The following is a 23,417-nucleotide window of genomic DNA, read 5'->3' on the forward strand; positions in this document are numbered from 1 at the left end:
TATACCGTCCTGGTAGTCCGTGAATACGGCATGTGGTAGCACCAGGGGCCGAGTGGAGAGTCGTCTCCATTTCGCAACACTGGCCCTCTAGTGGTCATTTCGAAATGGGCTTCGCAGCCGGTCGGTGAATCTATGTGCCCAGTCCATTTGTGTTATCTTTGTAGCTGTGCAGCTGGCTGTGCTTTCCGTGTGTTGACATCTGCCATTGTTGGCTGGTGGCTGTGTGATATCAGATATCACACTCCTCCTCCCACAGGAAGCTGTGAAACAGTGGCTGGTGATGTAGGAGACATCCATGTGTTCTTCATCAGATTCGTGTGGGAGAGTGGTGCAGTAAGGCCGAAAATGTCTCTGGCGATGGCGGAGACAGCGAGGCTGGAAGACCTGCTGGGGCTGAGGTGGTGGAGGCAGTTGCAGAGGCGCCTCGTCATCTGGCCCCCTGTCCAGGAACGGCATTGTGGTGCGGGGGAAATGTCTTCTGCCAAAGGTTGTGCTCCCAGTGAAGGCGGCTGTTGTCTGGATGGGCTCCGGACATCGGGCATGGCCGAACCGCCCTCAGGGCTAGTAGACAGCCACTGGCCAGTGATCAGAGGTGGTGGGATACCCGTGATGCTACCTGCTGGAACCAGCAGGTCCGCACCAGGTGGAGGAGAAATCTGGCTGATGGGCCTGTGATCCAGCTGTCGGTGAGGTTCTGGCTGGCAAGCAGTCTATAGTTGCTGCGCTGACTGAGGAAGGAGCTGATTAGCATGCTAGAGCATGACCTGATCCTGGATCTTGACACGGAAAACCTTGAGGCCCCACTGTTGGAGGATCACACCCAGCAGCCAATTTGGTTGGCAACCAAAACCTCAAGCCCAAACAGCCACTCCGGGACAGAAACGCAACGCTGATGGAGGTGGCACTGACTTGGGCCGTGGGAACAAAAGAGTGAGGAGCATCCTATTTCTGCAGTTGGGTCTTGAAAGTCCACACAATGCATTCTGCCTTGACATTGGACTGGGGATGAAGTGGAGATGTAGGAACGTGGTGGATTCCATGGTACAGGCAGAAGGTGAGAAATTCCTGGCTGTGGAATTGAGGGCTGTTGTCAGTAACCTTCCCTTCATGGAGACCTTCAATGGCGAAGCACGTTCTAAGGCAGGTACGGTAACGGATGTGGTCATGGAAGGACAATGGACAACATATGGGAAGTGGGAATAAGCATCCACTACGATGAGGTAGGTATCATCAAAACACTAGCCAGCGAAATCTAGGTGTAGACATTCCAGCGGGCAACAGCAGGGAGGCCAGAAGAAAAAGTCTGACATGGTGCCACCTGCTGGTGCTGGAAAGCTGGGCAGGCACGGCCCATCTCTTCAATGTCAGTACAAATAATGGCAACCCAAGAGCTTGGAGTATGTGATGCCCCAATGGCCCTCATGAAACAGTTGCAGGACCTCGGATTGCAGTGCGTCTGGAATGATCACCTGCCGTTGTCCATACTCAGGGAGCAGGAGCACTACTCTGTCTATAGTGGTGAACAGGTGGCCCATGGTAAAGTAGTGCTGGCAGGCAGGAGAAGAGAGAGGTGGCTGCCTCTCTGGCCTTCCGTGGAGAATGCTACTGTGGACCCACTGGATCAGGATCCTGGCCTGTTGCCTTTGCAACTGTGGAACTAGTCAGTGGAAAGGAGTCCTCCGCCACTTGGACTGCAGCATTCATCTGAAAACAGAGAAGCTCTTCTTTGTCAAATTCGGGATCGGGGCCCCAGGGAAGGTGTGAGAGGGCGTCTGCACTAGCATGTTCTGAAGTACGCCGAAAGTGAATGTCATATTGACAGTGGGTCAGGAACAGCTCCCAGTGCTGCAAACAATGAGCCGTCTGGTCCGGAATTTTGGAGGCAGGGTGGAACAAAGCAATGAGAGGTTTGTGATCTGTTATTAAGTGGAACTTAGTGCCATACAGAAACATGTGAAATTTATTGAGTGCAAAGACAATGGCAAGAGCATCTTTTTTGATCTGGGAATATTTTTTCTGAGCATCTGAAAATGTTTTAGAGGCATATATTTCATCTGTGAATCGATGCACCAACACTGCCCCGACACCCGCCTCTGATGCATCTGTGGCCAGGATGAGTTGCTGCCGAAGGTCAAAGCAGGAAAGGGACGGGGCTGTAAGCAGTTGTGTTTTCAAGGTCTGGGAGGCAGTTTCACAAGACTGAGACCAAGTGAAAGGCATCCCTTTTATACAAAGTAGGGAAAGAGGAGCCATCACTGTTGCTGCCGCAGGAAGGAACTTCCAGTAGTATGACACTTTATCAAAAAAGGGCCGCAGTTGCGTGAAATTGGTGGGTCTAGGCAACTGGACAGTGGCATGGATGTGATGGTCTAGTGGCTTGATTCCTTCGCTGGAGGTCTTGTGTCCCAGATGTTCAATTTCCTGCTGGAAAAAGCAGCATTTGTTTTTGTGGTAGCAGAGGTTACCATTACGGAGAACCTGGAAGATTCTGGAGGTGGTTGTTTATCATGTTGTTGTGTAACAATCACATCATCAAGGTAGTTGACACAGCCTTTGACTGAGTTGACCAGTTGTTCAAGAAAGTGCTGGAAAATGGCCGGTGCGCTAGCAATGCCATACATGAGGCACTTTAGGCGATACAGGCCATGTGGAGTATTGAGTGTGAGGAACTCCTGAGAAGCATCATTCAAGGGTAACTGCAGATATGCCTTTGCTAAATCAATCTTAGAGAAATATTTGCCATTGTGGAGTTTTGCCAATATTTCTTCCGTACGAGGTAGTGGGTATGTGTCGATTTCCGATTGGGAGTTGATGGTCACTTTAAAATCAACACACAAATGAAGTTTTCCAGGTGGTTTCCGGATGACGATGACAGGTGTGGTCTGTGGACTGGAGGATATGGGCTCCAGGACACACGCTGCAGTGAGACGATTTAGTTCTTCCTTGATGACATCGTGGAGAGCAATAGGGACCGGACGGGCACGAAAATAATGAGGACGGGCACCAGGCATCAGGGAAACATGTGCCGGAAAATTGCGTGCTTTACCCAATTCGTCACAGAAGATATCTTGGTATTCATGACAAAGCTCTTGCAGGCCAGCATATGGAACTTCATCAGAAATCACATTGACAGAGTCCTTGATAGAAAATCAAAAGGCACAAAAGCCGTTGAGGCCAGAAAGGATGGTGGTAGTACCGCAGTTGATTATCGTGTATGTGATCATCCGTGTTACGCCACAATAATTTGTAGGAAGATCAACCTGGCCCAGGAGACGAATGCTGAGTTTGTTGGAGGCCACTAGCTGGCGAGAGGAAGTCTGCAATGGGGGTGATCCAAGATGTACATAAGTTGCATAATTGACCTAGCTAGCTGCTGCTCCGGTGTTGACCTGTAATTTTAGTGGCCTGTTGTGAATGGAGGCGTCCTGGAACAATTTATTGGAAGTGTCCTGGACCTCAATAGTGGAAATCTGATTAACATCCATTGGAGTGTTAAAAGAGTCTTTCTTGGACCTGGATTTAGCAGAATGTCACACCGATGACACATGATCTTGTAAGGTGCAGATAGAGCAGTAGGCCCAACGATCTGGGCAGTTGTCCCTATCATGTTGTTTGTAGCAGTCCGGACAAGACGGAAGACAGCGTGGGGTCCACTGGTGTGAAAAGCAGCCGGGCTTCTGCTGAGATCGGGACGGGCATGCAGGACACCTGTCAGGGTGGACGGTAGCAACCTCCACATCGTCAGTGGGCATATAGGGATCATCAGGATTATGGGGCAAGGTGGCATGGACAGTTGCAATCTCCGCCCAAGTCTCCAAATTTTGGCTTGCAGCGCAGGAGGCTTCAGTCATTTGAGCCAGTTCTAAAACGCTGTCTAACGAGGGATCCTCAAGTTATAGGGCGTCATCCTGGAATTCTCTGTCTAGTGCACCATGAATAATCATATCATGGATCATTTCCTCAGCATACGATTCATTATATGTGGCAGTGACAAAATGGCATTTGTGGCTGAGACCTTGTAATTCAGCTGCCCACTCGCGATATGATTGTGATGTGTGCTTTTTGCATTGGTACAAAGCCACTCGTGAGGAAATAATGCGTGGGTGGTGCTGGTAAAATTGCATCAACAAGGCACATATCTCCGGAAATGATAATTCCAAAGGAGTAGACAAGGACCCAATTTGCACAGGAAATGACAGACCACCAGTTTAGACCAGGAAAGAAACAGAGATTTCATGAACTTGATGTCAGTTGCCTGGAAAGCCTAGAAGTGTTCCTTCAGACTTGTTTCATATGATTCCCGCTCTTCAAGGGCTTCATCAAAAGAAGGGAAAGCCGGAATTTGATGAAATGATTTTTGATGTAGGATGCTGGTGAGAAGAGGCTGTAAACTAGCCATGAGTTGTTGCTGGTTCTCCACCTGTTGCTGCATTAACTGCGTGATCCAGAGATGTTGATTCTTGTTGACTCATCGCCATTTTATTGTGTTATATCAGAATAATACAATAACATCCAAAATACTTAAATGCGTAATTCACAATGATATTGATGCACAATAGCACTTCACAATCCATAACAATTGCACAAGTCCAGTGCACTCCAGTTCACATCTGAGACAGTAGAGACAGTACCCTAAGTTTCACAGGGTTCCTAGTACGTGTGGTCACTAGTCACAAGTGCGAGCGAAAGCAGGCGTAGGAGTCCCTCTACGATGCTGTTGCAGTGGCCTATATACCATCCAGGTAATCTGGGAACACTGCATGTGATGGCACCAGGGGCCAGGTGGAAACTTGCTTCCATCTCGTGACCACCCCCCTGTAGTGGACATATCGAAATGGACTATGTGGCCAGTTGGCGAATCGATATGCCCTGTCCGTGTGTGTTATCTTTGCAGCTGTGTGGCTGGCTGCGTTTTGCTCATGTTGACATCCATCGTTGTTGGCCGGTGGCTGAGTGATGGCAGATACCACAATTGTGCACCGCCTCATTGTCTCGTGCAAGTTTGAAGCTTCCTCAATAATTGCTTCCCAGGTCTGTGCGCTGGCCACAAAGGGCCAATCGCGTGGCCATCTCACTTCCCAGACTCCACACCATTGAATTTCTTTCTCTGGGGCTTCATTTAAAGACTGTTTATATGTTCCTTCAAATAGTTCAATTGGCTCTGAGTACTATGGGACTTAACATCTGAGGTCATCAGTCCCCTAGAACTTAGAACTACTTAAACCTAACTAACCTAAGGACATCACACACATCCATGCCTGAGGCAGGATTTGAACCTGCGACCGTAGCAGTCGTGCGGTTCTGGACTGAAGGTCCTAGAACCGCTTGGCCACCTTGACTGGCTATGTTCCTTCCCTACCAAACAATTTATCTGACCTGAAATCTTCAATCTACACTGCTGACACCCAAGTTATACCTGATTTGCTGCAACAAATTTGAGAAGAAATTGATTACCAGTGAGATGTTTGCTGCATCAAGTGCTAATCACATCGTATCAATGTGGCACTACTTGTATGTGAAACTTGAGGTTGTTTGCTACAAAGGGATACAGTACCAATTTGGTAAGCTATCTCAATAAATTCCTATGTCATTCCAAAGTTGTAAAGTACTTTTTGACTCACCCTGTCTATAAAATAGTACAGTTTGTTTGATGTGCATTGGTTGATAGACACTGTGTTTCAGTTTTAAGTTTCTTTTTTCAAAAATGTTGTCTCTCTTGATCTCTTTTCTTTCCTTAGCTGTCAGTGGCAAAATTTTATATTTTAAGGATGAAATTTCCAGCCATATTGCTTATTTTTCTGTTCCTCTTTCTAACATAAAATCTCATCAAAAATTTAACTCAATTTTCGCATGAAATTACATATGGGTGTTACCTATGTTACAGTATTCAGACTGATGTACTTTGTTTCTTACAGGTGCTGCATGCTGTGAAGCCAGACAAATATCAGCTTCATCTGCATGAATCCTGTGTACTTTCATTGCGTTTTGCTGCCTGTGGAAAGTGGTTTGTCTCTACTGGCAAAGACAATTTGCTCAATGCCTGGAGGACTCCGTATGGTGCATCAATATTCCAGGTATATTAAGCATAATTTTTAAGACCAGTATTGAAATAAATATTAACAATAAATTATGTATAGTTGTTTCATGATACAGCAGTTGGTATGGTAGTTTATGAAAGGCAAAAGTCTGGGTTTATTTCTTGGTCTAGCACACAAATTTGACTGCACCTGCAAAAAACAAAAAACTACCAATAATAGTGATAAGGGCAGTGAGACCTGTTGATAACCACATTAGGTCCTATACAAGTGGATTAAGACTGCTATTGAATGAGGAGAGCATTTTTTTATATGGTTTGGAGAGGACACTGACTTCAATTAAGTTTTGTTTTTGTTATGGTGATGTAAGTTGCACAGTAAGGTGTTCCTGTTTGAACTTTATCTGCAGATGAGTTTATACTGATGAGCTAAAACATTACAACCACTGTTCATAGTGGGATTAAAAACCACCTGGCGACATCGTGGGCACATGACATGGTAAACAAAGCATATAAGCAGAGCAGAAATGAATGGAGAATCATTCTAACAATGATACAGTCCACAAATGAGAAATCAACTGACATAAGTGACTTTTGCGAATGACATATTGTTACAGCCTGGGACTGGGAACAAGCATCTCAGAAATAGTATAGCTGGTCGGCTGTTCATGTGGTACTGTTGGGAACATTTATGGAAAGTGGTTTAAAGGCAGTGGATCCACGAGCAGGAGGTAATGTGTTGGATGTATGCATCTCTTCAAAAAACATGGAGATTGGAGCCTTGCTCACTGTAAACCGGGATAGGTGATGATCTGTGGTAGATCTGATGATAGAGTGCAGAGCTGGTCCAGGCACAAGTGTTTTGGAGCACACTCCTCACCTCAAGTTATTGAACATGTGGCTCTGCAGCAGGCAACCCATACTTATTCCTGTGTTGGCCCCATAACATCGTCAATTACAATTGCAATAGGCATGAGATCATGGAGATCGGACTGTGGATCAGAGGAAACATGACAGATGAATCACATTTCTTGTTAGACCAGGTCAAGTGTTGTGTCTGGGTTTGCAGTCATCCAAATGAATGGCTTCTCAAAACATGCATCGTGCCACAGTTGCAGGCCAATGGGGCCCTTATTATGCTGTGGAGGCCATTCGCCTCGGCTTTCATGGGGCCCGTGATACTATTTACTATTTGGAAGCATTATGAATGCTGTGGGCTGTGTGAACCATCAACATACTTTACACTTGATCTCTCCGCCAACAGGGATGCCTCCAAATTCACCCCCCCCCCCCCCCCCCAAAGCCCCGGACTGCAATTTACAGGACCTGTGCTTAGACATTTAGTGCCACATACATCCAGAAACCTACCAGGGACACGTCAAATCCGTGCCATGCAGATCTGCTGCTGTAAGGGTTGTGGCTATAAATTAATGGGACTGATGCTGTCACAAATTAAGTACCCATTCACCAAAGATGAACAATCAATAGCAGTGAAGCGTGGAGCCTTCTCAGCCGAACTCAGCATCTCTGTCATCTATAATCAGTGTGGCCATGGCCTTCATTTGTGTAAGAGCTGTAGTTTTGTTTTGCAGCAAAAATTGTGAACGTAATAATAAAGCAACAAGTTGTTGTGAAATTTCACATGAAACTTAGAAAAACTGCTGCTGAAACCTATCTTTTATTAAAAGAAGTGTATGCTGAAGACGGTTTATCAAATATGTGAGTTTTTAAGTGGTTGAAGCATCTACAAGATAGCCGAGAAGACGTTGAAGATAACTCCCTCCCAGGATGCCCATCAACATAAAAAACAAATGAAAATATTGAAAAAGTGGGTAGTATGATTCAGTCTGACTGCCGGTTGAGTATTCAGTCGATTGCTGAAACCGTAAAAGCTGACAAAGAATGCATAAGACAAATTTTACCTAACCAATTTAGAAAAGTGTAAGCGCAAAACAGTGCTGAAAATTCTCACTATCCAACAAAAAGAAGCTCGTGAAAATGTTTGTACTGACACATTGAATACCATTGAAAATGATACTAATTTCTTGGGAAGAGTGATAACATGTGACGAATATTGGTTTTTCACAAGTGATCCAGATCCATGCACCAAGAGCAAATAGTTTGAATGAGCACGTCAAGATTCAAAGCAATGATGATTGTTTTTTTTCTGAATTTTGTAGAACTGTATATCTTCACTGGATTCTTGAAGGTCAGACTTATTAATTGACATTACTACCTTGAGGTTCTTGGGGTGGGGGATCCAAGTTGTGAAAGAACAAGTCTGCGTCAAGACAGTGCACTGGTTCATACTGCATTGCCTGTTAAGAGGTCTCTAATGAAGTGCAGCATCCTAGTGTTAGACCATGCACCATGATTTTTATCTTTTCCCCAAGTCCAAATCTACATTAAAAGGGACAAGATTTCAGTCCACTGAAGGGGCATGTGTCATCAAGGATCTCACAAAGGAAGACTTCCAGCACTGTTTCCATCAGTGGAAAATTCGTATGGAGCATTGTAGGGATAGATGAGGGGAATATATTAAGGGTGACAATAACTAAATATGTACAGTTCTGAAGTAAAATATTTACAACAATAATCCCATTATTTTATAGTCACACCTCATATTGCATTCCAAAGATGGAACAACATGCTTTTAAGCAGGTGGTCATAATTTTTAGCTCAACAGTTGAATTTAACATTTTTTAAAGTGATTGTATTGTGCATGTTTAGTTCAAGTAGAAAAATTGGAATACAATCCCTCAAATATTTCTTTGGTTTGAATTGCTTATTACCAGTGGATATTCGTTTGTAATTGGTGAAAATTGATAATGCATGCATCCCTCTATCATTTTCAACAGTTATCCATCTTAGATTTTTTAAGTGTTCACTTTGTACTTCTTTTTTTGTGTTCTGACTTGTGCCAGATGTTAAAAAAAAGATCCCATATATACATCTATACCTCACAGACCATCTTCCAATGCATGTTTGAGGGTACATCTGATACAGCATCATTTTCTCCCTTTCTGTTCCATTAATTTTGTGAATGATGTGCTGGATGAACAACTATTGGTAAGCGTCTGTATGAGCTCTAATTCCTCCGACTTTCATGGCATAGTCATTTTGTGATACGTATGTGGGAGGAAGTGATATGTTGCCGTACCCTTCTTCGAACATGGACTCTCAAAATTTTAGAATAAAATTCTGCATCATGGACAATGCCCGCTTTTAATGTTTGCCTCCAGAGTTTGATAAAAGTTTCAGGGATGCTCTCGCACATGCTGAACAAACACTCCTTTATTTTTGATGTTTTTTATCTCCACTATAAATCCTACAAGGTAGGAGTCTCAGATTGATGGACAGTGCCGTTGAGTTTGTAAAGAAAACAATTTCAGTTGTCAAAATTAAGAATAATGTCTTTTTGGAAGTTGTCTGTATCAACAATAAAAGATGCTCTTACTGTTGTGAATAATCTTGGCAGCAAATTAAAGTTCAATGAATTCTCATCCAGATATGAAATCCTCAGTGACTGTGGTGTTTTCCCTATGATGTACATACAAATGAATCATTGTGCCCCAATGTCAGCAATATTAGGCCACCTACATAATTGCTGGAAAAATACGTGATGGAAATACTAAGTCCTTATTTGGGTAAATGCACTCATCATATCTACAATTCTGTGGACTTTGTAAAAAGCCTCAGCAACTTCAGGGTGAAAGACTTAGATATTATGGTGAGCTTTGATGTTATTTCATTAATCACCGGGGTACCTCTATGAGAGTCAGTAGAACCTATTGGTCAGAAATTTGACGAGAAGACCACCGACCTTCCCATGTATGTCCTGGCCCCCACGCATTTTTTGTTTAATGGAGAATACTATGAGGAGATGGAAGGAGTCGCAATGGACAGCCCACTCTCAGCTGTGGTCACTAATTTGTATATGGAGAACTTCAAGGAGGAAGCCCTGGCATCACCCAAATGAAAACCCGTTTTTTTCCTGTTATGTGGATGACACACTTCATCATCTGGTTCCATGGAAGGGACAAATTCCTTGATTTCCTTACACATTTGAACTCCGTACATCCCAACACCAAATTCACTATGGAGACTGAAGCAGAGGGAAGATTCCTGGACATCATAGTCAACAAAAGAGCTGATGGCAGCCTGCACCACAGTCTGTATCAGAAGAAAATGCACAAGGACCTGTGTTTGTGTGCAGGCAGCTGCCACCACCCAACACAGAGGAATGGGGTACTAAATGCACCAGTACACAGGGCGTGCACCATTTCAGATACAGTGTGTCTGCCTCAGAAGCTGGAACACCTTAGAACTGTATTCTGAGAAAAGGGGTATCCAGAATGGCAGATTAGGCACGCTCTCCAGCCCACCACAATAGTACAACCTGTGGAGACAGAAGTAGCCATAGAGAAAGAGGCAGCCACTGCCTTTATACTGTATACTGATCGGGAAAAATTGGATGCATATTTTGCCAAGTGTAGACTGTCTTTTGCTTGCCCAATAAAACATGAGCATTATTGGAAAGCATCAAAGATCATGTTGGTTTACAGAAGGCCGGCGTATATGAGATTCCATGTCAGTGCAGGAAGACATATATTGGACACACAGTGCGTGCCATCAAAGATTGTTGCTGAGACCACCAGAGGCACACCGATTGATGTATCTCACCAAATCAGCAGTTACAGACCACTATTTATCCAAGAATCATATGATGAACTACTAAAGTACCAGGATCTTGGCACCAACTTCCAGATACTGGGGCATCATTGTTAGAAAGGTCATAGAACTTTGCACCAGGGACAATCTCATCAACAGAGATTGCAGCTATAATCTTAGCAAGGCTGGGGAACCAGCACTGAGTTTAATAAAGAAGACTCTCAGCAGACAAAATGATCAGGAGACGATGGCGGACAGTGAACTATCTCTGTGACTGCTGATGCTCAACAGCAGGCAGGGACTGTGAAGGGAGTGGCTCATGGGGCAGGTGATATTAGTGGCCGCACGTCCTCAGGAACTTAGTTTGTCAGCGCACCCAACGATGGCAACATATCTGATCATTGAATTATTGTGCCTGTTGGACACTGTGAACTGGTGGTACACCCATGAACTGTTCAAGCTACATACAAATAGTTTAAAAATACCAATTTTCTCATCAGAATATTCCATAATTGTGGCAGATTTGTTCATGCTGTTTGCAAGACATGTGATAGCTTGAGTGCAAATGAAGTGTGAACCATTACATACAGCACACATTTAAATTGTTTGGTTACAAATCATATCCAGTGTCTCATTTGGATGGTCTTGTACAGGTGATTCAAACCAACATATTATTCCAAGGAACAACATATCCTTTGAGAAAAGTATGAAGTTAAGTTCTTCCAGCAACATTGCCAACCTGGATACCAGTAACCTCCTCCTAGCATTATACCATGTCCATAGAGTTCAGTCTTTAATATCACTGAGTGTATATATCCATCATCTCTCTGATCGTCATTGTGGTCTTCATCCATCCACATTGAGCTAATATGCAAACTTCATCACTGTTCCTTATGCTGCTCTGTGACCTGTTTTCTCAGTGATTGGTTTCATGTTTGCCCACAGTCTGATAGTGGTGTTACGCAGTCAGACAATCACATGTTATTAGATGACACTGATGGATTGCTCAGTGAGTTTTGTTATTGACCAACACATTGTAGCAGATACAGTGCAAGTTCTAGCACAGTTTTAAGTACTTGGGCACTAAGTTGGAGTAGAATTTTGCTGTTGCATAGATATCCTGTTACTTTTATGCCATTGCATTGATGCTGCATTGATCCTGGTTCAAGTATCATCATTTGTGATACCATCACTTTGCATACAGGATCTGAAGTAGTGAAACCTTCTCTGGTATGTTGCCTCTTAATGTAATGAAACCAGGGACTTGAATGATTATTAAGTATTTGGTCAGATGGAAGACTGTTCCTCAGCTAGAAAATGTAAAGGAAGCCCCAGCAGTAAATTACATGGAAAGCCCAGTCAGCCCTCTCTCTGCATGAAAGTCATCATTGCTTGGAATAAAAGTATACAGTTTGGACAACTTAAATGTACTACGTAAAGACCGTATCTGATGCCCTATAGTTGCCCAGACTTTAAGCTACATAAAAAAGTTCTCAAAGCAGTTTTTACACTTTGCAAACTGTATCGTAACTGTAGTGTAAACACAGGTTGCTAAAGAACCAAGTAAGAAGCTTCTATTTATTCCATTTTGTTTGTCATTGGTGGACTTAATTAACTGGGAGCATCCTCAGGCCTCTCTTGAAAATTCAGCTTTCAAGGGGCATGTAAAAATAATTTATCATTCCGAACATCTACTACATTCAAAATTCTGTAAATACATAGATGTTGTACACAATAGAGAGAAATTCATTAACTCAAAAAGTTCAATAAATTCAATCATGAAAGACAGCCTTAAAGAATGTGGAACAAGTCAAGTTATAGATTAACAGGCAGAAGCAACAAGTGCTGCTACTTCTGTGTAAGAATAATGAAATGCTGAAATTGTTTATTTGCAGGATGGCATATCCACAATTATACATACCCTTAATATCCCATTCATACAGCAAGGGGCACATGTATTGTGAGGTTGGGCTAGACATAGTTTGCACATGTTAAAATGAATAGGTGTAGCAACTGGTTGCCAGCATTGTATTCTAACTGGTATTGCCAAGAAGCACATTGCAGTCACAATAATCAAAGGTCGTGACAGTGAACTTCACTGACAGAGTACGGATATTTAAGCACCTGAAACTAGCAGAAACTGAAAATATTGTATTAATCCATTTTGCTCAAATTCTCTACCTAGGTCTTAAGAGTTGAATCTTTTGCAACCTAACTCATCAAACTGCTATGCATGTTAAGATACTTTATAGTTGCTTATTTTAGAAAATGAAATCCTAACATGACAATAAAGACAAAACTACCACTGACCAACTGCATAGAATGCTTGTTGTTCATTCAAAACACTTCACTCAAAATATCACTGAAATCACGTGCACTTAACAATATTCTGGAAGAATCCCACTGTTTAGATAAATAGTTACTTCAGATAAATAGTTCATACACATATTAGATTTACCCAGTATTGTTAACTAAATTATAATTTATCATTTATTTTAGTATAATTATATGTGCACCACAGTTTTAATATTGTATAATAGACTTAAAGTAATGAAGATGGTTTAGTCCATAGCAATATTATTTCAATTGTAAGTCAATAATATTAGAATTTTTCACAAGTGTATTCATCATTTCTTTATTCAGTTTAGGTTATTTAATAATGAATTGTAAATGTTAGGTTTCATTTGAAATTGTATAAGGTGCAGAACAATACTTTCATCTTCAGAATTGCATGAGAAACGTATACAAAGTTAATGACAATATTATGGAAAGGATAGATTGCTACGCCAGAAAGACCTTTTTCCAAAGTACACACACACACACACACACACACACACACACACACACACACACACACACACACACACACGACCACTGTCTTGGCTGCCGAGACCAGATTGTGATGGGGGAAGAAGAAATCATTGTGGTGGCAGAAAGGAGGAGGCTGGGGCAGAGAGGGGAATGGATAACAGGATTGGGGTGGGTGACAGTAAAGTAAAGTACTGCTTGTGGGAGCATACAGAGCCATGGTTGGGAGAGGGTACAGCTACTAGGTGCAGACAGGGAGGGGGAGGGGGGACAGAAAAGGAGAGAAATAAAAAAGACTGTGGATGCATTGGAACGGGCACTGAAGTGATTATAGCTGTTATGAAATACATTAAATGTATTTGCACTTGCGAATATCGATAACCACCAGCTGTATAATGGAATGATACAGGCACTTCAATGTCATATTTATCCACAGACACAGTGCAAGCAACTTCCAAGTAAATTGTGATCCCTGTATGGGAATACACGTAATGGATGTACGAGTTCAGAGTAGAGACACTTGGTTGACAACATATGGAAGTTTGGGTCTGGCTGTGAATCATGCTCGTGTAGGCAAATGGTAAGGTGGCTGACCGCAGTAAGTGGGAAATCCAGGTTCGAGTCCCAGTCCGGCACAAGTTTTCATTGTCATCATTCCATTATACAGCTCATTATATGGTTATCCATATCTGCAACTGCAAATACATTTAATGTATGACTTAATGAAGGTTGTGGTTGGGAGGGTTATGAGACGTAGGATATCTTGCAGGAAGAGTTCTCACCTGCACAATTCCAAAAAGCTGGTATTGGTAGGAAGGATCCAGATTTGCACAGGCTGTGAGGCAGTCATTAGAATGAAGAACTTTGCGTTGGGCAATGCACTCAGCAACTGAGTGGTCCAGTTGTTTCTTGACCACAGTTTGTCGGTGGCCATTTATGCGAACAGACAACTTGTTGGCTGTCATACTCACATAGAACACAGCACAGTGACTGCAGCGTAGCTTGTGGATCACATGACTGGTTTCACAGGTGTTTGTAGTAGGTGATTGTGGGAGGATGTATGGGACAGCCTTGTTTCTAGGTCTGTTACATGAAGCAAGGAGTTGGGAGTAGAGGTTGTGTAGGGATGGAGGAGAATATTTTAAGGTAAGAGAATATTGTAAGGTCTGGTGGGCAGCAGAATACCAATGTGGGAGCGATGGGAAGGATAGTGGGTAGGAAATTCCTCATTACAGGCCACAATGAGGTAGTTGAAACCCTGGAGGAGGATGTGATTCAATTGCTCCAGTGCGGGGTGGTACTGAGTGATAATGGTAAAACTCCTCTGCAGCTAGATGGTGGGACTTTAGGAGGTGGCAGTTGACCAGAGAGATAACGCACAAGGTTGGGAGCATAATTATGGTCTATGGAGGCCTCAGTGAGACCATTCACATATTTCAAGAGGGACTGTTCATCACTACAGAAGCGATGGCCACAGGTAGCTAGGCCGCATGGAAGGGACTTTTTGGTATAGCATGTGTAGCAGCTGTTGAAGTGGAGGTATTGCTGGTGGTCGGTAGGTCTGATATGGATTTGAGCTACTGATGTAGCAATCTTTGAGTTGGAAGTCGACATCATGGAAGATGGCTTGTTGGATTGAGGAGGCCCAGGTGAAGCAAATGGGGGAGAAGGTGCTGATGTGCTATAGGAATGTGGATGGGGCATCCTCATCCTCGATCCAAATCACTAACATGTCGTCAGTGACTGAACCAGGTGAGGAGTTTGGGATTATGGGTGGCAAGGAAGGGCTCCATTGCCATTCTCTGGATTTGTTTGTAGGTGATGTCTTCAAAGGAGAAGTAATTGTGGGTGAGGATAGAGTTGGTCATGATGACCAGGTGGGAAGTTGTATGTATGGAATCTGCTGGGCGTTGGGAGTGGTAGTGTTCAATTGCAACAAGGCTATGGGCATTAGGGATGTTAGTATAAAGGGAGGTGGCATTAATAGTGACAAGCAGAACACCTTTTGTTAAAGGAACAGGAACTGTGGAAAGTTGTGGAGGAAATGGTTGGTATCTTTTATATAGGATGTTAGGTTGTGGGTAATAGGCTAAAGATGTTGGTCTATGAGAGCGGAGGTTCTCTCTGTGGGGGCACAAAACCAGCCGCAATGGAGCATCCTGCCTGGTTGGTTTTATGGACTTAAGGAAGCATGTAGAAGGTAGCAGTGCGGGGGAATGGTAGGGGTGAGGAGGGATGAATCTGACAGCTGGCAGATCCTTCTGCCAGATAATCCGCACAGTTCGATACAACTGTGATGGAACCTTTGTCAGCAGGTAAGGATCAGGATCACTTTTTAGGTGGTGGATTGTGGTTCTCTCTGGAGATGCTAGAGTATCTTGCATGTTGAGGGTTGTGAAAATGATGGTGAGGCAAGGTTAAGGTTAAGGAATTGTGGAAAGTTAACAGGAGGTGATTTGGGGGGCAGTGGGGATGGCACAAAGTTGGATGGAGGAGTGAACTAAGTCAGGCAGGGTTTGATATTGGTCTTTGGTTGGGATGTTGGCGAAAAAGCGTTTCCACTGTAGGAGTCAGGATAAGAAGAGAAGGTCTTTACCAAGTCTTGCACAACTGAATTTGGGAGTGGGGCAAAAGGTGAGGCCTTTGGAAAGGACTGATACTTCCGTGGCGCTAAGACTTTTGGAAGAAAGCTTCATGACTGTGTTTTGGGACTGTTTAGGTTCTGAACTCTATATGGTGGTTGGAGGGAGTTTTTGAGAGTGGGGTAAATATAGGAAGTTGATGCAGAGGTGATGGATTGTGGTAGTCCAAGGCAGGAGTAGGAAGTGATCAGAATGGAGAGTTTTTTGAGAGGGCATTGTGTATGTTGCTCTGGTTCCTGGAGGGCAAGAGATTCAATGTGCAATATCGATCCAGGAATATGGGAGTGCATAGCAGGAGAATTTTGCAGATAGAGAGAAGGTATTGCAAGGTAGTTTGGGCCTGATTGATATGGTTTTGCAGGACTATGTTGGTGAGGGTTAAGGATTGGCAGAATCTGTACAGACGGAGGTCATTGTGGAAGGAAGGATGGCAGCCGGAGATGGGTAATTCGAGGGCAAGGCCGTTTACAGGGGATTCCATGGCTTAGGTAACAACACTGGAACAGTGTGTTGGACAGGGTTCTGGCTAGGGATAAGGAGGTGTTTCTGTATTGGTGCAGATGGAAGGGGCAAGGACCCATGGTGGAGGCTAAAAATCCGTAAAAATACATAAATAACATAAAAATACATGTGAAAAAAATTCACAAAAGTACACCAAAATATGTGGGAAAAATCATTAAAAGAAGGGAATGGATGAAGTATGCAGAAACTAGATGGAACCTGAGGAAGCAGGCCAATAGTGAAAGGTAAATATCCACTGAAATTGGAATGATAACACAATGAAATCAAAGAAAAAATAAATACAGTGTGATGTTGCTTGCAGGTCGGTGGCCAGATATGTCTGAAAAGAGGGACAGCAGATGTGACCAGATAGAGTGAGGTTAGTTTGTGAGAACTGAAATAAGAGAGGTGAAGGAGTGGGGGGTGAGGAGGAGTTGGTAGCATGAGTTACAAGTTTGTGTGGCACAGGAAGGTACAGAAAATAACACGTGAAAATATACAGGAGTGACACAGGAGGAATGACCTATTTGAAGGTCTAGGGTTAATGATATCGGCAGTAGAAATGTGGGACACGAGATGCTGCACTGACAATCAGTGCACCCTTGTAACCTCATGTTGTGCACGGATGAGATAGTTGGTACAGTGTGGCTCATAAGTAAGAGCATGCAGTGCAGGAAGGCGACACGTAAAACACAGGAAAGAAGAGAAAGAAGGATAGACACGGTCTATAGTAATGCATTAGAAAATAGTAACAAAGGAAAACAGCTCTGGGTTACAGGATGGAAGAAAATCTGCTAGGCAAAATGAAACAATAGAAAATTCAGAATGGAATAATGACAATATTGTGGGAAGGATAGATTACTACTCACCTTACAAAGGAGACATTGAGTCACAGATAGGCACAACTAAAAGACTGTCAAACAAGTACATCTGCAGAAAGAACCACAAACCACCACCTAAAAACTGATCCTGACCTTATTATCTAACCTGCTGACAAAGGCTCCACCATTGTTGTTTTGAACTGCAAGGATCACCTGGCAGAAGGGCTCTGACAGCTATAACATTTGTCTACCTGCAAACCATGCCACAGTGACTCCATTCCAGAAAACCAGCAGCACCCCAGAGTCTGTCTCTCTCCTCAGACTTACCACTCCCTGCACTTCCACCTTCTAAATGCTTCCTACACTCCATAAAGCCAACACCCAGGACACGCCATTCCGGCCAGTTACTGTGCCCCACTGAGAGAATCTCCATTCTCATAGACACCTCCAGCTTATTACCCACAACCTTCCATCCTATATAAAAGATACCAACAGTTTCCTCCACCGACCTGTTCCTTTACCACATGGTGCCCTTCTCCTCACTATTGATGCCATCTCCCCTTACATTAACATCCCTAATGCCCCTGACATTGCTGACATTAAACACTACCTTTCCAAAGGCTCAATGGATTCCAAACCTACAACCTCCATCCTGGTCACCATGACCAGATATGTCCTCACCCACAATTCCTTCTCCTTTGACAGCATCACCTACAAACAAATGAAGGCATGGCAATGGGTACCTGCATGGCACCATCCTATGCCACCCTTTTCATGGGCCATCTAGAGGAACCGCTTCTAACCATCCAGAATCCCAAACTCATTATCTGGTTCAGATTCATTGACAACATTTGTGTGATCTGGACTGAGGATGATGATACACTATCCACATTCCTCCAGGACCTCAACATCTTCTCCTCCATTTCCTTCACCTGGTCCTCCCCAACCCAACAAGCCACCTTCCTTGATGTTGACCTCCACCTCAAAGTTCGCTACATCAGTACTCCGTCCATATCAAACTTCCAACCACCAGCAATACCTCCACTTCAACAGTTGCTACCCATTCCATACCAAGAAGACCCTTCCATGCAGCTTAGCCACCTCTGGCCGTCGCATCTGTAATGAGGAGAAGTCTCTCTTGAAGTATACCAAGGGCCTCACTGAGTTCTTCACAGACCATAATTACCCTCCCAGCCTTGTACAGAAACAGATATCCCATGACTTGTCTCTCCAGTCATCACCCACCACCCAAAGTCCTACCATCCAGCCACAGTTGAGCATTTGCCTCATGACTCAGTACCACCTAGGTCTGGAGCAACTGAATAAGGTTCTCTACGAGGGTTTCAACCACCTCTCATTGTGCCCAGAAATGAGGAATGTCCTACCCACTATTCTTCCCACCCCACCCACAGTAGTATCCTGCTACCTACTGAACTGACGCAATACCATTGTCTGTCTCTACACAACCCTTGCACCCAACTCCTTGCCTCCTGGCTCATATCCCTGTAATAGATCTAGGTGCAAGACTTGTCCCATACTACCTCCCGCCATCACCTATCCCATCAAAGGCAGGGCTGTGAAACCAGTCATTTGAACTATAAGTTAAGCTGCAACCAATGTGCTGTGTGACTGTCAAGAATCTGTCTGTCCGCATGAACGGCCGGTGACAAACTGTGGCCAAGAAACAGCTGAACCATCCAGTTGCTGAGCACACTGCCAAACACAACATCATTCATTTCAATGACCGCTTCAAAGCCTTTGTTATCTGGATTCTTCCTACCAACACTAAATTTTCTGAGTTGCGCTGGTGGGAATTCTTCCTGCAATATATCTTACTTTTCTGTAACCCACCTGGCCTCAACCTTTGTTAGTCATTTTCCAGCACCCATCTGTCCACTTCAGTCTTCCAATTCCAGCACTACACACACCCACAGCCTTTTTACTTCAATCCTTTTCCACTCCCCTCCCCCCTTCTTGCCCTCAGTCTAACATCCCAATTGCAACTAACTGTGATACCCTCTCCACACCACGTCCCTGTATGTTCCCACAAGCAGCACTTTACTGTGCCCCACCACTACCCTTCTCTCCCTCTCCCTCCCCTCCTTACCCCCCCACTACCCAGATTGCTTCTTCCCATCATGTGCAACTACTCACAGTCTGGCCTCAGCAGGCAGAGACACAGTGGTCACATGTGTGGGAGTTATGTTCACATGCTCATGTGCACGCACGTGTGTGTGTGTGTGTGTGTGTGTGTGTGTGTGTGTGTGTGTGTGTGTGTGGGCTGGCACTCGCACGCATGTAAGAAGGCCTTTTTGGCTGAAAGCTTACTTGTTTGACAGTCTTTTTGTTGTGCCTGTCTGCAACTCAACATCTGTGTTATATAGTGAGTAGTAATCAATATTTTCCATAATATTGTCCATCATGAATTTTACATTATTTGATATTGTTTAACACAAAAATTGTAGAGTGACATAAATACTTGGTAGGTTTAATTCCTGTCACATACCCTAGCAGCCACAGGGTCTTACGCTACTGTGGACTATCTGTTTTGCATTTATACATTTTCTTGTAGTATTTCTTTGCTGCCTGATGAATATTTTCTCCTGAAATCTCAAGATTACTTTTTTTTGTCACTTACATTATGTGAGAACCTGATGAAATCTTTACTTCTTTTTGCAGTCAAAAGAATCATCATCGGTGCTGAGCTGTGACATATCAGCTGATGATAAATACATAGTGACTGGTTCAGGTGACAAAAAGGCTACAGTTTATGAAGTTATTTATTAATGTTGTAAAAAATTTCTTCATAATGTAATACTGAAATAATTTTCCTACTCCCTTGTTTTATTTGGAGTTTCAGATTGTTACATTATTTGTCATTGAAACTGAAATGGACATCAACAGAGATGAACAAAGTATCAAAACAGTATTCTTGAAATCATCTACAAAGATGATTGCCAATGACAGCTATTTTAGTTTTAATTTCAAAGTATCTGAACTTAAATTATTTTTCTCTTTAACAAAAAGAGAGTGTGTGTGTGTGTGTGTGTGTGTGTGTGTGTGTGTGTGTGTGCGGGCGCTTGCACACACGCGTGCGTGCGTGTGTGTGTGCTCATGTGCATGTGTGTGCATGCTTGTGATGCCATTACACATGTATGTTTGAATGAATGTCACAGAAAGAATTAGAATAAAATAAAGTTGTGAATGTTAAATTTCTTGTGTTACAGTACATGAAAGCTTAAAGGATAATAGTACGAATGATTTCGTGCTATTTAAATAAGCAGGGGTTAGTGTGTTATAATGAACATAATATTGTTCTCCAATAGTTGACAGTATTTTTACTACAACAGAAAAATCTTTTACATGCCATCAATCTGTGTTAATTAAGTGACTGACTTCCAAGGCTCTCTAGCTGTAGAGATGTTATTTCTTGTGTACATTCCTTTGTTTAATTTTTAAGGAACTGTGGCAAAAATGAGCCTTAAGGTATGGCTCTTATATTATCAATGCCTGTAAATTTTCACCCCGTTTACTGGTCACAAATGTATCTACATGAGTGCTTGCTTATGTATACCACAAGGAAAGAAAGCACACATGCATAGTAAAACACGCACTTTTGTAACTTTAGCTGTCAAGGAGAGATGAGTTTAAATGAGAACTCTGATGAACTTGGGTGAATTTTCTTGGTGGAGTGAATATTCAAAGAAGTTTTGGGTTCGCTGCTGGCTGTTGTTAATTACAGTCCATGATAATTCCACTGGGCACCTGCCAGTCATCTTCAGATGAGCCATCGAACACTCGAGATGTTTTTCCCCATATCACAGTTTATTATTATCATGCTGTGTATATTCCACACATGTTTAAGATAGCAGTGGGAGATTGACCACACTACGTTACTGGCCTGCCCACCACCGGGTGCTGCCTGCAGGGTAGTGTGATCAGTTTCACGTTACTATCTTAATGCATATGTGGAATACACATACCATGGTAATTAATTGTGGGATGGGGGAAATCATCTTAAGTCTTCACTGGCTCACCTGAAGATGACTGGCAGGTGCCTAGTCAAAATAATGTGCCAATGACTGGCAGCAGGTTTGATTAACTTGGAGGATAGAGGAGGAGGAGGAGGAGGAGGAGGAGGAGATAGAGAGAGAGAGAGAGAGAGAGAGAGAGAGAGAGAGAGAGAGAGAGAGAACTTATTTTTGTTTCTAAATACATCCATCAGATGTTAAGGGAATGTATGTTCTCGATTTTGAATAGGATTTGTTCTCTCTCTCTCTATATATATATCCATGTTGGATAATTTTGTTTGGAACTTTATTTTGAAGAGTAATATCACTGCAGTGTAATTTCTTTCAGCAAAGAGAAATTTGAAAAAAATTGTAGATTTGCCTGTATCAGGTGCTTTCTGTATAACTGTAAATAGAATCCCTCCTGGTTACCCCCACAGTTGAAAATTTAACATATAACTAATTGTGGGATTTGTTTTCATTTTGTAGCCCTCATTCTTGTTACAAAGGAGACATATCTTGAAAATGTGTCAGGAGATAGTTTGTGGATGAGGAGGGAGGCACCAGGTATATGTGAGCTCACAAAAATGACTAAGATGATTGTGAAAATTTTGCAAATTAAAAATCATAACACTCCTTGAATCATATGTTACCACAGTTTTCTGTATATGGGGAAGGAATTGAGATAACAGTGTTGTATTACTGTATTTTTTTAAGGATTAGGTAGATTCTGGCAATTAGTTCATCAAAATTATGATTCAAATAGTCAACTAAGAAATAGAATTGTTATGTCTTGGAACCATTCAAGCCATATTTGATCCTTCATTTGCAGTTCTACAGAAAGGAACCATTGAATTTTACAATTATTTTGTTAGCCATTGTTGTTACAGGCATTGAAAATGTAAATTACAAAATCTCAATTTTTCTGGACAGTGTACTTCACAGCAATCAGTGCATTTTAATCCATTAGTTGTAATGAAGGAATAACAAATGTATCAAACTCAGAATGCAATAACAGGCACAGCCAGTTGATGTAAATCAGGGATTTATTTTTCTGAAAGTGTGGTTAGCTGTAGCACACCAATTTAAACCCTTCCTGTCACTTTTATACTAGCATCTCAGAAGATCAAGATCTGTATGTGTGAATGTTATTTGGATCAAATTACATATTTTTGAAGTCAACCTGATTTTTTTCCTTTTGAAATGGTGCAGTGTAATAGTGAAAGTTTAATTCAGTTAATTTTGCTTTGTCAGATGATGTAACACGACAGATACCTCAGCACGAAGTAAGTGTGCTTTTTGCTCTTTTTTTCGTAGATAACATCTCTGTTAATTAAAATGCTTGGCAGTATGAGAACTGTTTCAAACTCTCATGCTGATAGGTCTATTTGTTGTTGAACATCTGATTGCATTGCATCATTGCAACCCACAGACAAACATAATAAAGGGAGTGTGTTTTACGACATTCACATTTGTTTTTATGGATATTCTGCCTTGACTATGCAGTTGACACATTATCTCCTCAGAGTTTTATTTTGTACACATTATGTATTGTAACAGTATTTCATGATGTAAGCCTGTTACATTTTAAATATAAGCCCTGTAATGGGCACATCTTATTACAGAAACTAACAAAACAAAATGTGAAGTGGCTATTTGCTATGTTTATCTCAGGGGTTTCTTTCATAAGCTGCACAGATAATGGATTTTTTTAACTGAAGCAGAATACATTTTCTTTCAGCAGATGACATTCATGTACAATAAAGAAACCAAATGAATGAAAGAAAATATAGAATTTTTTTCTAATAAAAAACTGAAAATGTTACGTACGTGCCACAAATTTAATTTCCTGCTGCTGGTAATAATTTAAAAGTGTTACCATTTATTATTAAGAAAAATACAACTGTAAAAAATGCAGCTATTGCAATAA

General features: G+C 42.4%; 1 protein-coding gene across 1 annotated transcript in view; it reads left to right on the forward strand.

Annotated features, from left to right (window-relative positions):
* LOC126094552 (protein groucho) overlaps nucleotides 1–22,952 on the forward strand; it is a 701,311-nt gene extending 678,359 nt beyond the window's left edge. Inside the window, exons 17-18 of the mRNA XM_049908986.1 lie at nucleotides 5,916–6,074; nucleotides 20,157–22,952. Coding sequence (XP_049764943.1) covers nucleotides 5,916–6,074; nucleotides 20,157–20,264 — 267 coding nt within the window. The 3' untranslated portion in view covers nucleotides 20,265–22,952. The remainder of the gene's footprint in view (nucleotides 1–5,915; nucleotides 6,075–20,156) is intronic.
* The last annotated feature ends 465 nt before the right edge of the window (nucleotides 22,953–23,417 follow it).

Source organism: Schistocerca cancellata, chromosome 8, assembly GCF_023864275.1.
Source record: "Schistocerca cancellata isolate TAMUIC-IGC-003103 chromosome 8, iqSchCanc2.1, whole genome shotgun sequence".
NCBI classification, from domain to species: domain Eukaryota; kingdom Metazoa; phylum Arthropoda; class Insecta; order Orthoptera; family Acrididae; genus Schistocerca; species Schistocerca cancellata.